At 43.2% G+C, this 15,904-nt stretch overlaps 1 protein-coding gene across 1 annotated transcript; it reads right to left on the bottom strand.

Moving 5' to 3' along the window:
- Positions 1-3,844: 3,844 nt before the first annotated feature.
- LOC137265953 (probable methyltransferase-like protein 24) lies at positions 3,845-13,237 on the bottom strand. The gene is made up of 7 exons (XM_067801439.1): positions 13,025-13,237; positions 11,222-11,417; positions 10,738-10,795; positions 10,495-10,611; positions 9,837-9,908; positions 9,100-9,271; positions 3,845-6,143 (listed from the first exon to the last, which is right to left on the bottom strand). Exons 1-7 carry the CDS (start codon positions 13,025-13,027, stop codon positions 5,847-5,849), a joined length of 915 nt encoding a protein of 304 aa, XP_067657540.1. The 5' UTR covers positions 13,028-13,237; the 3' UTR covers positions 3,845-5,846.
- Between the last annotated feature and the right edge of the window lie 2,667 nt (positions 13,238-15,904).

The following is a 15,904-nucleotide window of genomic DNA, read 5'->3' as shown; positions in this document are numbered from 1 at the left end:
GCTCATAAAACGATTGGAAGCGCACGTACAATCACAACACGCCTGTTGGTCGTCAAAAACACTCTGCTGGACTAGTGAGAGCCGTTATGTCAACAAACACATGTACGTGTAATTGAACCCTCACCGTCAAGCGCATGATTCTTACCAGAAATTTCACATAAGACAGCAGAATTCAGTACTCAGTACTTTCAGTATGACGATATATATTTTTCATGATTTTTTAAACAATATCATAATGCCATAAACGATATAAGTAGTCGGGATTATTTTCATCAAAGAGGGGACGATTCTTCTTGGAGGTCACGGAAAAGAGGGAGTGATGACGAGCGGTTCGCGTTTTTCTGAAGATTTAGAACTTCACCATCCATAAAGGGTTGCAGATCTGTCAGTTTCTTTCCTCAACGCTTCTGATAGTTCAACACTGGTGTCGATAGAGGGTATAACACTGCTGCGAACTGTGTCAGTCTTTCTCACAAAATATTATGAATAGAACTGTGCAATGCTGATTGCTGCCAGCTGAAGGAAGCGCTTTGCAGTCAACTGTCTCCACACAGGGACATATACAGGCAAGAGTCTACACGTAAGGACATATATAGTCAACAGTATACACACAGGGACATATATAGTCAACAGTCTACACACAGGGACATGTACAGACAACAGTCTACACACAGGGTCATACACAGACAACAGTCTACACACAAGGACATATACAGACAACAGTCTACACGTAAGGACATATACAGTCCACAGTCTACACACAGGGACATATACAGTCGACACTCTACACACATGGACATATACAGACAACAGTCTACACGTAAGGACATATACAGTCAACAGTCTACACATAAGGACATATACAGACAACAGTCTACACACAGGGACATATACAGACAACAGTCTACACATAAGGACATATACAGACAGCAGTCTACACACAGGGATATACACATCCGACAGTCTACACACAGGGACATACACAGACAACAGTCTGCACAGAGGGACATATACAGACAGCAGTCTGCACACACGGACATATACAGACAACAGTCTACACGTAAGGACATATACAGTCAACAGTCTACACACAGGGACATATACAGACAACAGTCTACACACAGGGACATACACATCCGACAGTCTACACACAGGGACATATACAGGCAACATTCTACACGCAGGGACATATACAGACAACAGTCTACACACAGGGACATGTACAGACAACAGTCTGCACACAGGGACAAGACATCCGACAGTCTACACACAGGGACATGTACAGACAACAGTCTACACACAGTGACATGTACAGACAGCAGTCTACACACAGGGACATACACATCCGACAGCCTACACACAGGGACATATGCAGACAACAGTCTACACGCAATGACATGTACAGACAACAATCTACACGCAAGGACATATAGAGACAACAGTCTACACACAGGGACATGTACAGACAACAGTCTAAACATAAGAACATATACAGACAGCAGTCTGCACACAGGGACATACACATCCGACAGTCTACACACAGGGACATATACAGACAGCAGTCTACACATAAGGACATATACAGACAACATTCTACACGCAAGGACATATACAGACAACAGTCTACACACAGGGACATGTACAGACAACAGTCGGCACACAGGGACATACACATCCGACAGTCTACACACAGGGACATATACAGACAACAGTCTACACGCAATGACATGTACAGACAACAGTCTCCACACAGGGACATATACAGACAAGAGTCTCCACACAGGGACATATACAGACAACAGTCTACACACAGGGACATATACAGACAACAGTCTGCACACTGGGACATATACAGACAACATTCTATACGCAAGGACATATACAGACAACAGTCTACACACAGGGACATGTACAGACAGCAGTCTACACACAGGGACATACACATCCGACAGTCTACACGCAATGACATGTACAGACAACAATCTACACGCAAGGACATATAGAGACAACAGTCTACACACAGGGACATGTACAGACAACAGTCTACACATAAGAACATATACAGACAGCAGTCTGCACACAGGGACATACACATCCCACAGTCTACACACAGGGACATATACAGACAAGAGTCTCCACACAGGGACATATACAGACAACAGTCTGCACACTGGGACACATACAGACAACATTCTATACGCAAGGACATATACAGACAACAGTCTACACACAGTGACATGTACAGACAGCAGTCTACACACAGGGACATACACATCCGACAGTCTACACGCAATGACATGTACAGACAACATTCTACACGCAAGGACATATACAGACAACAGTCTACACACAGGGACATATACAGACAACAGTCTGCACACAGGGACAGGACATCCGACAGTCTACACACAGGGACATATACAGACAACAGTCTACACATAAGGACATATACAGACAACAGTCTACTCACAGTGACAGGTACAGACAGCAGTCTACACACAGGGACATACACATCCGACAGTCTACACACAGGGACATATACAGACAACAGTCTACACGCAATGACATGTACAGACAACAGTCTCCACACAGGGACATATACAGACAAGAGTCTACACACAGGGACATATACAGACAACAGTCTGCACACTGGGGCATATACAGACAACATTCTATACGCAAGGACATATACAGACAACAGTCTACACACATGGACATGTACAGACAACACTCTACACACAGGGACATATACAAGCAACGGTGTTTTCAAAGGGTATACGTGACTTTAACATACTTGTAAACTCCGTATTTCCTTACACAGTCTCGTACACCTTTTCAAAACACCGTGTGGCGAATTTACTACCTTGAGATCTCTTAGTTTAGGTATCTTTAAACAACAACATTCAACCTTCGGCAGAGTGAGACTCAAAACGTTTCACCATGATGTTTCCTGAACAGCCATAAAGGTAGATGACTCGGGAAGGTTTGGTTTATGAAAAAGTGAACGAATTTGAGCTTTTGTTGAACTACGAGTGAAATACAGAAATTTTTAATTGTTTGGATGCATTTTTTACACAAACAATTAAGAAATTATGACAACAATTTTATTACTCTGTTAATATCCATAGTTGTATACGAAGCGATCAGCCATTTGGCAGCCACCTTCCATCTCAGGTCAAGGTCATTCGTACAACCCGTTCAGTGTGTCATGTATTCGATTCACCACATGCGTACAATGTGTGAAGCCCTTCTCTGATGTTGCGGAAATATTGCTGAAGGCAGCGTAAAACTCACTCACTCACTCACTCACTCACCCAATCTGATATTGGGCAGCGCGGCCCTACTACCGACATGATGCACACACATTCCCTTCGGTTACTGACTCTCATTTTCGCTATATAAATTTGACGTTTTAATCTGTTGAATTATATCTGTTCATAAAAAGAACCTGTAATAAATGTCTACAGGTGTTACCAGTTGATTGATTTATTCAGCGTGTGCATCTCCGCCTAAACGTATAGGACCGGATGGAATTATTGCTCAAGATGGTAGTTTATGCCCTCTATCGCAGTCGGCAAACGGGCTGGGCCCACGTGCACGAAGCAATCATAGCTCTAAGACTGTCTTAAGCCTATGTTGGTGAATGGGATTACAATCATTGTAGCACTAAGATGGCTTTGTGCAAGTGGGCCCAGCTGATCTGCGTCAGTATTTCCTGTGTGGCACACGTGGACCAGCATGCCGTAACTGACTGAGGGCTAGATCATTAATTCCGCTGGGTAACCTTATTAGTGAGAAATTATTAAGTGTCATTCATGTAAGCATTTACAAAGACGAGAAAGAGAACAATTTAAAGCATTTATTACAATACAATGAGAAATATCTATCGACCGAATTTGAAGTTTACTCAGTAAGAAATATTATTCAGGTATGACTGAATGTATTACCCACACATGGGGTACTCCATACTCCAATAACGCTCACCTTTATGCAAATAAAAATAGCACACTAATTTATTGGGCCATGCTGGTCACCCCTACTTAATGAATGACCTGGTCCACACTTTGTTGGCCATCCCTGTCGAACACCAGTGGAGTTCACTCATTAAACCAAATTAACAGAATGGTATCTTCCCTTAAGACAGACCTCCAAAAAGACAGACCTCTTAAAACAAACGCAATTAATTGTTGGTTGCATAAGGATTAATTAAGCTATACCTTTGATTATAATGGTATATGCCCAGATAAAAAGGAGAACATTACTTATTCAACTACCCTGGCTGCAGCTGAACTGGACTTACTCACTTACAACATTTCCAATGAAGTCGGTCCCTTTTTGCTCTCTTAATCCTAAACTTGTGACTTACAAAGAATCAGCGTCTAACCCCCTTTAATTTGAAATTAACTGATTGCTAACTTGCGCATTTGCCATTTCGCAATGAGTCTATATTCTTCATAAACAGGCACAATGCCAGAAATAATCATTTGAATACGTTTCATTCAGTTTAGTTGCCGTATACCGGGAAATTTTATGGGTATCTAATTTTCGAGGTTAGAAACGCAGCCTCGACAATACTATATCCATGAATTTTTCCGAACTTCCAACTGTCAAACACTTGATAGTTAGTTGTTAAGAAAACAATATCGTCTGAGAAAATAAATGTCGTCATATTTGAACTCTTGACAGTGTTTCATGGATCATTTATCACAACAAAAGATCAAACGTTTGTTTTCATAACTATTATTGCTTCCATGGACTGGTATTCCCGTAATTCACACCTTACAGTCAAACGGTAGTTGGCTACTAGGAATTTTGCCGATACCCCAGTGAGTGTTGGTCCGCTAAGTGATGTTTCTGGCCTCTTTCTTCTAACCTCGAAATTAAAATTTCCCGGTAATTTAATTCGACTTCTTACTAGAAATCGAGTTCACTCAAAACAAATTGCCCACCACAAAATTTCACTTTGTGGGACATGTAGTCAGTGATCTGTGACGGACGCAAGCGTCGCAGAGGGAAACCACCAGTAGAGTGTGAATAACTCATCACGGTCGTCTGCGGCAGCTCCAGATAGATTGAGAAGTCTGGATTCTAGATTTTGTGGGCTCCATCCATCCATCCATCCATCCATTCATTCATTCATTCATTCATTCATTCATTCATTCATTCATTCGGAGGGGCTGCGGGGTAGCCGAATACCCGGGTTCAATTCCCCATATGATTACTACCCGTGAATGTCCGAGATGGAATATTGGCCTTCAGTAAATGTTCGAATTTCGTTGTAAGAGGCGACTAACGGGATCGGGTAGTTAGGCAAGCTGACATGGTTGATACACGTCATCGGTTCCCATCTGCGCAGATCGATGTTCACTAGGATATCTGGTCCAGACTCGATTCCTTACAGACAACCGACATATAGCTGGAATATTGAAGAGTGCGGCGTAAAACTAATCTCACTCACTCACTCATCCACATGTGTACAAAATGTGAAGCCCATTTCTGGTGTCCCCCGCAACCTTTCCTGGATACTGCTAAAGCTGTACTCACATACATACATCACAAACACATTTATACGTTTATTTGTTGGTCCAGATGTCAGTGTAACTGTTTGCAGACAGTTGAGAAGCTGGTAAGGACTAAGTACCTTACAGGAGACACCTGTCAGTGTATTTCCCAGTCTGATCCTGACGACACTCACACAACACTGCTGTACATGGCCACAGCTTCATTACCTTGGACCAGCATTCCTGGACAAGACGAATAGAAGGTTACGGAAAGGGGCAAGTGGTGACGAATGGGCCCGCTTCCGGTCTCCCCATGCTGATTCCGTAATGAGCATGACGGAAGTGTTATCTGGGTTGCTTGAAGTGGGTGTTGACGTAACACATATCAGCCTGTGAGTTCCAGTACCGGTAATGGTGATATCTACTGAAGCTGCTCCTGTGGTAAAATTGAAAACCATTCTTCCCCAGGCTCATGTAGGCATCGTACATATCCTGGAAGTGATTTCTGAATGGTTCGTTTGGGAAGATGTGCCACTCCACCAGAAATTGGCGGATTTGGGGAAACAGCCCGTCCTTCATGATGTTGGCTGTCACAGCCCACTCGTACACCTCAATATCGATCTTCAGTACATCGATCACACGCTGCCAGTGAAAACAGAAACAGGTGGCGTTACATATCCAGAGAGTCAAAACAGTTTGGTAACAATCAGACCAGATACAAAGATATATATTTCTAACTGATGGTTAACAGTTCCATCGGTATCTCGAGTACAAGGTATTTATAAGGATCATGTGTGACTGAATAACGCATTATGATGAAATGTGATTCTTGGTAATATTGACTAGTAGTTCAAGTACAGTTAGTAAGTTAGTACTGACTAGAATGCCAGGTACGTCTACTACTGAATATTATTTCACGTACAGTTAGTACTGATTAATATTTCAGCTGCTTTAAGTATTGACCAGTATTTCAGGTACTGCTAGTATTAACCAATATTTCATGCAAGTTTTTACTGGCAAGTATTTCTTGCAAGTTAGTACTTTCCAGTAATTCAGGCAGGTTATTATTTACCAGTATTTCAGGTAAGTTAGTTTTGACCAGTACTTCAGACACATGTACTACTGACTGGTATCTCGGGCAATTGTACTACTGACTGGTATTTCAGACACATGTACTACTGACTGGTATTTCGGGCACATGTACTACTGACTGGTATTTCGGGCACACGTACTACTGACTGGTATCTCGGGCACATGTACTACTGACTGGTATCTCGGGCACATGCACTACTGACTAGTATCTCGGGCACATGTACTACTGACTGGTATCTCGGGCACATGTACCACTGACTGGTATTTCAGACACATGTACTACTGACTGGTACTTCAGACACATGTACTACTGACTGATATCTCGGGCACATGTACTACTGACTGGTATCTCGGGCACATGTACTATTCACCAGTATTTCAGGTACGTTATAACTGACCAGTACTTCAGGCACATGTAGCACTGGCCAGTATTTCAGGCATATATAGTATTGACCAGTATTTCAGGCAACGTAGTATTTTCCAGCATTCGAGGCACATGTAATAATGACAAGTATTTAAGGCACATGTTGTACTGACCAATACTTCAGGCACATTTAATATTAACAAGTTTTTAAGGGAAGTCAGTATTCATCAGTATTTCAGGTACATATAGTATTTCACCAGTATTACAGGAAAGTTTGTATTGACCAGTATTTGAGACACATTGTAATACTGACCAGTATTTCAGGCACATGTAATGCGGACCAGTATTTCAGTGAGTGAGTGAGTTGAATTTTACGCCACACTCTGCAATATCCCAGCTATATATCGGCGGTCTGTAATAATCTGACAATCCAGTGATCAACAGCATGAGCATCGGTCTTCTACATTGGGAACCGATGACATGTGTCAAGCAAGTTAGCGAGCCTGACCACCCGATCCCGTTAGTCGCCTCTTACGGCAAGCATAGTAGCCTTTTATGGCAAGCATGGGTTGCTGAAGGCCTATTCTACCCCGGGATCTTCACGGGTCCACCAGTACTTCAGGCACATGTTGTATTGACCAGTCTTTCAGGCACATGTAATACTGAACTGTATTTCAGGCACATGTAGTTTTGACCAGTATTTCAAGCAGATGTAGTACTGGCAAGTATTTCAGGCCCATGTTGCATTAACCAGTTTTTCAAGCACATGTAGTACTGACTTGTATTTCAGGCACATGTAGTACTGACCAATACTTTGGGCACATTTAGTATTAACCAGTATTTTAGGGACGTTAGTATTGATCAATATTTCAGGTACATATAGTATTTGACGAGTATTATAGGCACGTTTGTATTAACCAGTATTTCAGGCACATGTAGTGCTGACCAGTATTTCAGGCACGTGTACTACTGACCGGTATTTTAGGCACATGTAGTACTGACCAGTATTTCAGGCACATGTAGTGCTGACCAGTATTTCAGGCACATGTAGTACTGACCAGTATTTCAGGTACATGTAGTGCTGACCAGTATTTCAGGCACATGTAGTACTGACCAGTATATCAGGCACATGTACTACTGACCAGTATTTCAGGCACATGTAGTGCGGACCAGTATTTCAGGCACATGTAGTGCTGACCAGTATTTCAGGCACATGTAGTACTGACCAGTATTCCAGGCACATGTAGTGCGGAACAGTATTTCAGGCACATGTAGTGCGGACCAGTATTTCAGGCACGTGTAGTGCTGACCAGTATTTCAGGCACATGTAGTACTGACCAGTATATCAGGCACATGTAATACTGACCAATATTTCAGGCACATGTAGTGCTGACCAGTATTTCAGGCACATGTAGTGCTGACCAGTATATCAGGTACATGTAGTGCTGACCAGTATTTCAGGCACATGTACTACTGACCAGTATTTCAGGCACATGTAGTGCGGACCAGTATTTCTGGCACATGTAGTGCGGACCAGTATTTCAGGCACATGTAGTGCTGACCAGTATTTCAGGCACATGTAGTACTGACCAGTATATCAGGCACATGTAGTACTGACCAGTATTTCAGGCACATGTAGTGCTGACCAGTATTTCAGGCACATGTAGTGCTGACCAGTATTTCAGGCACATGTAGTGCTGACCAGTATTTCAGGCACATGTAGTACTGACCAGTATATCAGGCACATGTAGTACTGACAAGTATTTAAGGCACATGTTGTACTGACCAATACTTCAGGCACATGTAGTACTGACCAGTATTTCAGGCACATGTAGTGCTGACCAGTATTTCAGGCACATGTAGTACTGACCAGTATTTCAGGCACATGTAGTACTGACCAATATTTCAGGCACATGTAGTGCTGACCAGTATTTCAGACATATGTACTACTGACCACCGGTATCCCGGGCACATGTAATGTTGACCAGTATGTCAGCTACTTCGTGCATCATTGAGTGTCAGTTGATGTTCAGAGAGAGTTGTGTTGTGTATGTTGTAACTCGGATCATATGATTCTGGCGCAAGGGAGACAACTATACACAACAACCCGTGCTCCTATAATTCCAGCGGAGGACTACACACCATCTCGTGCCCCAGTAGCTTCATGATGGACTTCAGCGTTCGGACCTTCCAGCTGGAGGAATGTCGGACGTACCAGTCAAAGTTGGGGTGGAATGAGTCGGTGTCGGAGGCGCCCAGACCCATGTTTTTGAAGATCACTCTCTCGGAGTGTTGGTGATCTTCTATTCCCATACTGAAACAGAGTGAGTGAGTGAGTGAGTGAGTGAGTGAGTTGTCCGTTACATGTAACAGAATTTCCGTAACATCAAGACGTGTAAGTTGATGCTGAGGGGCAGTTCAGATGTTACGTCCTGCACAAATGTAAATTAGTTAAGACACAGTTATCCAGTGTTTTGTTTTGTTTTGGTTTGGTTTCGTTTTGTTGTTGTTGTTGTTTTCTGGCTTCTTTTTTGCGTTTGGCAGTGCTATTCATGGATATGAACTATCGCTTATCATCTCTGAAAAAAAAAAAGTGAAAACATTTTTTTTTCTATTTCCAACCACACTTTAATCAGCGGTTGTCCTTTTTGACGCAAGAAGTCGATCGGGCGATATCACGAGAAGCCTGTCAAGTCACAGGGGAGATACATTTGACCCAAATCCTTACTTAATCACGTCTGACAACACTTGGGTTTGTGCTGTGGTGATTGCAAATTTAGAATGTAAAGATGTCCTATTTTACCAGGCATTTACAACACGTTGACAAAATAGATATCATACATACCATACATTTCACAGTCTTTCACACAAACACCTACCTTGGGTCAAAGCTGTACACAGTACACCCTCTCTCTGCCATCGCGTCATCGAAACTGAAGTCATTGTCTATACTGAAACGATAACGTCCAAATGTACAGGAGATCCCGGATGTACGAAGAAGGGGAGACAAATGCTGCAAGTCAGTATTACTAGCTGTAATGTCATCTGTTCTGTTCATCTGTCACTGCCATAGTTTCTCTCTCTCTCTCTCTCTCTCTCTCTCTCTCTGTGTTTTTCAAAACTCTATTTATGTCAGATTGAAAGAAAACAATCCTTCGTGTGCTCATATGCACTTGAGCGAATAATTGAGTGAGTTTAGTTTTACGCATCACTCCGCAATGTTCCAGCTATATGACGGTGGTCTGTAAATAATCGAGCAGACATTCCAGTGACAACCAACCAAGTCAGCTAGCCTGACCACCCGATCCCGTTAGTCGCCTCTTTTAAGAATAGTAGCTTTTTATGGCAAGCATGAGTTGTTGAAGACCCATTCTACCGCTGACCTTCTCCGGTCATGCATATTATCCTACTTTGAACATCATATATACTCTCTCCTTAAAACTAGCATTAATAGCTTTCTCAATCCCTCAGACAAACTCACTCACCCACAAACTAATCACTCGTTCACACCACTCCTCTCTAGTCCACTCCACTCACCCGAAGGAGTATACGAGACAGGGGTCCCTTGGTTTATAGTCCTCGTCCCAGCACACTGGCCAGTTGCCCATGAATTCTTTGTTCTGACACTGGTAGCCGTCAGCACTGTCCATGTCCCTGAAACACCCGGCTGCCAAATGAAGCTGTTTTAGAAGTGTACTATTACCGTGACAGATTGTATTTAATAATGAACCAAGCATCTCCCCTCCCTCAGCAACCCCGTCCCCAGCCAATCAGACCCACCATTCTATTAGACACGCCCACTGCCACCATAGTGTTGCGTTGGTTCGAGGAGTTTCACCTGAAATGGAAAACAGCTAAAAATGGGTTTTGATGCTGTGTTGTTTTCGTTGGTTGTTGACGTTCTTATAGTTTATTACGCAGCAGATAAGGACGTTAAACTAGTATTCATATTGTTAGAAATACGGAAGTCAAGAGAATACTTCATCTGGCTGAGTTGTGATCAGTAAGGTATATTTGTTTTTACTTCAAATTACATTCAAAGTATATTTTTCTATACCATCTTTTACTTGTGGCATCAAACAACTCTCACTGACTCACCTTTCCACACATTCTCCTGTTTCTCTTGTGGCAACAAACAACATTCAATCACTCACCTTTCCGTACAATCACCTGTTTCTCTTGTGGCAACAAACTATATTCAATCACTCACCTTCCATACAACCACCTGCTTCTCCTGTGCAACAAACAACATTCAGTCACTCACCTTTCCATATCTCACACAAGTCGGGGGCGGTTGGGATCTTCTCACAATCATAGTGCGGCAGGTAGATCACTATGGTTACGAAGCAAACAAGGCTGATCAGGATCAGGAGATTCTGGCGTGCTCTGATCCCACTCCACGCGGTGCTGGCCAGATGGACGATAGGTCGGAGTTTGTTTAACATTCTATGTCTAAATAACTGTAACAGATAAAAGCAGGATTCATGTACTCAGCTTTGACATCGCATCATTGAAGCTAAAGTCATTGCCTGTACTGGAACGATAAGGTAGAAAATGATCCCTGATTTGGCAATGCACACACTCGCCAAGTATTGCAGATTTCTCTTCACCTGCTAGGGGGCGGTAGGGTAGCCAAGAAGCAACGACGTTCGCTTGCACATATGGTTTCTGGTGTCCACTGCTCTTGTATTGCTGGAATATTGATATACGCGGCGTAAAACTACATGAAAACAACACGACTGTTGTCCACAGTATAACCTACTATCCAGTCACAACCAACACGACTGTAGTCCACAGTATAACCTACTATCCAGACACATCCTACACGACTGTAGTCCACAGTATAACCTACTATCCAGTCACAACCAACACAACTGTAGTCCGCAGTATAACCTGCTATCCAGACACATCCTACACGACTGTAGTCCACAGTAAAACCTACTATCCAGACACAACCTACACAACTGTAGTCCACAGTATAACCTACTATCCAGTCACAACCTACACGACTGTAGTCCACAGTATAACCTACTATCCAGACACAACCTACACGACTGTAGTCCACAGTATAACCTACTATCCAGTCACAACCTACACGACTGTAGTCCACAGTATAACCTACTATCCAGTCACAACCAACACGACTGTAGTCCACAGTATAACCTACTATCCAGACACATCCTACACGACTGTAGTCCACAGTATAACCTACTATCCAGTCACAACCTACACAGCTGTAGTCCACAGTATAACCTACTATCCAGACACATCCTACACGACTGTAGTCCACAGTATAACCTACTATCCAGTCACATCCTCCACGACTGTAGTTCACAGTATAACCTACTATCCAGTCACAACCTACACGACTGTAGTCCACAGTATAACCTACTATCCAGACACATCCTACACGACTGTAGTCCACAGTAAAACCTACTATCCAGACACATCCTACACGACTGTAGTCCACAGTATAACCTACTATCCAGTCACAACCAACACGACTGTAGTCCACAGTATAACCTACTATCCAGACACATCCTACACGACTGTAGTCCACAGTATAACCTACTATCCAGACACATCCTACACGACTGTAGTCCACAGTATAACCTACTATCCAGTCACAACCTACACAGCTGTAGTCCACAGTATAACCTACTATCCAGACACATCCTACACGACTGTAGTCCACAGTAAAACCTACTATCCAGTCACATCCTACACGACTGTAGTCCACAGTATAACCTACTATCCAGTCACAACCTACACAGCTGTAGTCCACAGTATAACCTACTATCCAGACACATCCTACACGACTGTAGTCCACAGTATAACCTACTATTCAGTCACATCCTACACGACTGTAGTCCACAGTAAAACCTACTATCCAGTCACAACCAACACGACTGTAGTCCACAGTATAACCTACTATCCAGACACAACCTACACAACTGTAGTCCACAGTATAACCTACTATCCAGTCACAACCAACACGACTGTAGTCCACAGTATAACCTACTATCCAGACACAACCTACACGACTGTAGTCCACAGTATAACTTACCATAAAGGCACAACCTACACGACTGTAGTCTGCAATATAATTTATCTCAGAGTCTGCGACTATATTCCAAAGTGTCTCCAAATATGGCACAGTTTACACGACGGTAGTCTAGCCGTTCTCAAGAACCAGTGTTTCATTTCCAAAGCATGGAATACGTGATCCCAAATGCATATACATTACGGGCATTGCCAATGGCGACATCTGCGCCCTGGTACTCCCAATCCATACAGTAACAGGTGGTAGAACATATGCCACGTGTGTATGTCGTGTTCTGCGTTAAGAAAACAGCGGAAAAGGAAAGGTGGTGACAAATACAGTCGAACCCCGTTTACCCGGACCCCACATATCCAAGAAAGAGACTTGTAAATATGGACTTGATTTGTAGATATGTTACGTTTCTGATACGTTTTGTTTCTCTGACTACATTTTGTGTAGAACCACAAAGCGATTGTATCCTGCTTAGATTATGTCACTGCCCCGGAAGTGCAAATAAATGAGACAGATACATGAAATGTCGCTTAGCATGCCTGGAGACACATTACGTATGCATGATCTAGTGATTGCACAGTACACTCCACATTCACAGACGTAATCTTCCTAATTTGAACACCCGCTCAGATCCGGGTTAGAACTGATCTTCAGTCAGCCATGTTTATCCTAACAGGTGACAAACGGGATCGAGTGCTCAAGCTCGCTGACTTGGGTGACACATGCTATCGGTTCCCATTTGCGCAGATCGATGTTCATGCTATTGATGACTGTATTGTGTGGCCCAGACTTGATTACTTACATACCGCCGCCATAAAGCTGAGTGCGGTGTTAAACACCAATCCTACCGATCAGTACATGGCGCGTATGGTGCGTTTAGCGTTACACCGCACCTTGCAATATTCCACCTATATGGCAGCGATGTGTAAATGGCGACATTATCAGAGGACGTCGACTCTGTCTGTTTCAGACACGTTGTTAATAAGAAATATAAATCTGAAGTCTGCTTCTCACTATATATTAGGTTATCTTTTGTTTTTCCAGAATAACCGCATTTGAGGTTTTTGTTTTGAAGGGACAGTTTTTACTTTTCGCTAGAAAGACCTCTTCCCAGGCTTTACTTTTCGTTAGTAAGGCCGCTTTCCATGTTTAACTTTTCCTAACTTTATGTGAACGTGAGCATTCAGATGATACATGGGTGTTTGACATCAGCTGAGAAATGTCGTTCAAGATAAAGCTCGCACTGCAAATCTTTCCCCAAGTAGGATTAGAACCGCAATTCACAGATTCGTAGGCAGCAAGGCGACCGGACCGACGAAGGTGGTCTAATGTATAGTTACTGTCATCAAATTGATTTTACGCGCGCTTTAGTTATTGTTATGTAGATTCATCTGCATTGTAATTATCCATCAGTGACAGTATAAATGTTGGAGAAAGCATATCTCCTCGGTTTTGGTAGACAATGTAAAACCGGAAGGGGAGGGAAATCCCGAGGGGCGGAGCGTCGGAGGCGTATTTTCTGCTATACGGAACATGCTGTATAATTCGAAAATTGAGAATGTTTTAGTGTGACGATGCTTATAGTGTTGGTTCGAAATTCTCAACCTAAACCATGCCTACGGGACAACCTAGTAGTTAAACCGTTAGCTCGTCACACGGAAGACCCGGAATCTGTTCTCCAGATGACTGTAATGCGTAAGCCCATGTCCGGTGTTCCCTGACGTCATACTGTTGGAACGTTGCTAAAAGCGACGGAAACCAAAACTGAGTCTGCCATGACCTGTAAACACATTGTGATGCATTGCGCACTATATACTGTCGTTTCTGCAACGCCTACTGAACGTAAAAAGAAACTCGTCAGGCTCGCTAACTTGGCTTGAACACGTCATCCGTTCCCAGTTGTGCAAATCGATGCTCATGCTGTTGATCATTCGATTATTTATAGACCGCCGCCATATAACCGGAATATTGCTGAGTGAGGCGTAAAGCTAAACTCATTCACTCACAACAGAGTAGGGATGGGACGGATAACCCCTAACCCGGGTACCACGGACGGGTTGGTTTGATCTTGGTTCCGGTCTCAATACCCGGACTCGTTCCGGGTGAAATAATAACCGCCAAGCGGTGTTCGCTAGCTGTGATGACCTGAGAGATGGTTATCGAAGCGAATCACGAACTTAAGGGTCTTATTTCACACATACCACAAGATAAAAAACGTTGCTATTTTGGGGGAATTGTTAATAACTGCAGATATTATAATAAGAGAATAAAATGAACGGTTCTGTATTTACTTATTGAAGATGTTTCCAATAAGACCGTCGAGGTAGAGGTGTCACAGACGAAATTATTGCTATGAGTTTCTCTAAAACTTCATCTATTCAAACGATCTGTTTGGTTCACCGAAATCATTTGTCTATGTAAGGCATTCAGAAAACATTCTGTGTATCTCCTCTTATCACAAACCCCCCTCCAGACAAGAATTTAAATTCTCAAAGGTATAGATAGATATTGATTAAAACCTCCTTGCGTAGGCGGATCTTACGTGTGCACATGTGCATGGGTCAGTGACTTTGTACAGTGTGGGGTAATGGGCCTGTGTATAAACCCTCAAGGAGACCAGCCACGGAGACCAGTCAGGGAGACCAAGCAGAGAGACCAGCCACGGAGACCAGTCAGGGAAACCAAGCTGAGAGACCAGTCAGGCAGACCAGTCAGGGAAACCAAGCTGAGAGACCAGTCAGGCAGACCAGTCAGGGAAACCAAGCTGAGAGACCAGTCAGGCAGTCCAGTCAGGGAAACCAAGCAGGGAGACCAGTCAGGGAGACTAAACAGGGTGACCAGTCAGTGACCAGTCAGGGAGACTAAACAGTGAGACCAGTCAGGGAGACTAAA

This window comes from Haliotis asinina, chromosome 15, assembly GCF_037392515.1.
Source record: "Haliotis asinina isolate JCU_RB_2024 chromosome 15, JCU_Hal_asi_v2, whole genome shotgun sequence".
NCBI lineage: Eukaryota > Metazoa > Mollusca > Gastropoda > Lepetellida > Haliotidae > Haliotis > Haliotis asinina.
This window is presented reverse-complemented; position numbering and strand designations above follow the sequence as displayed.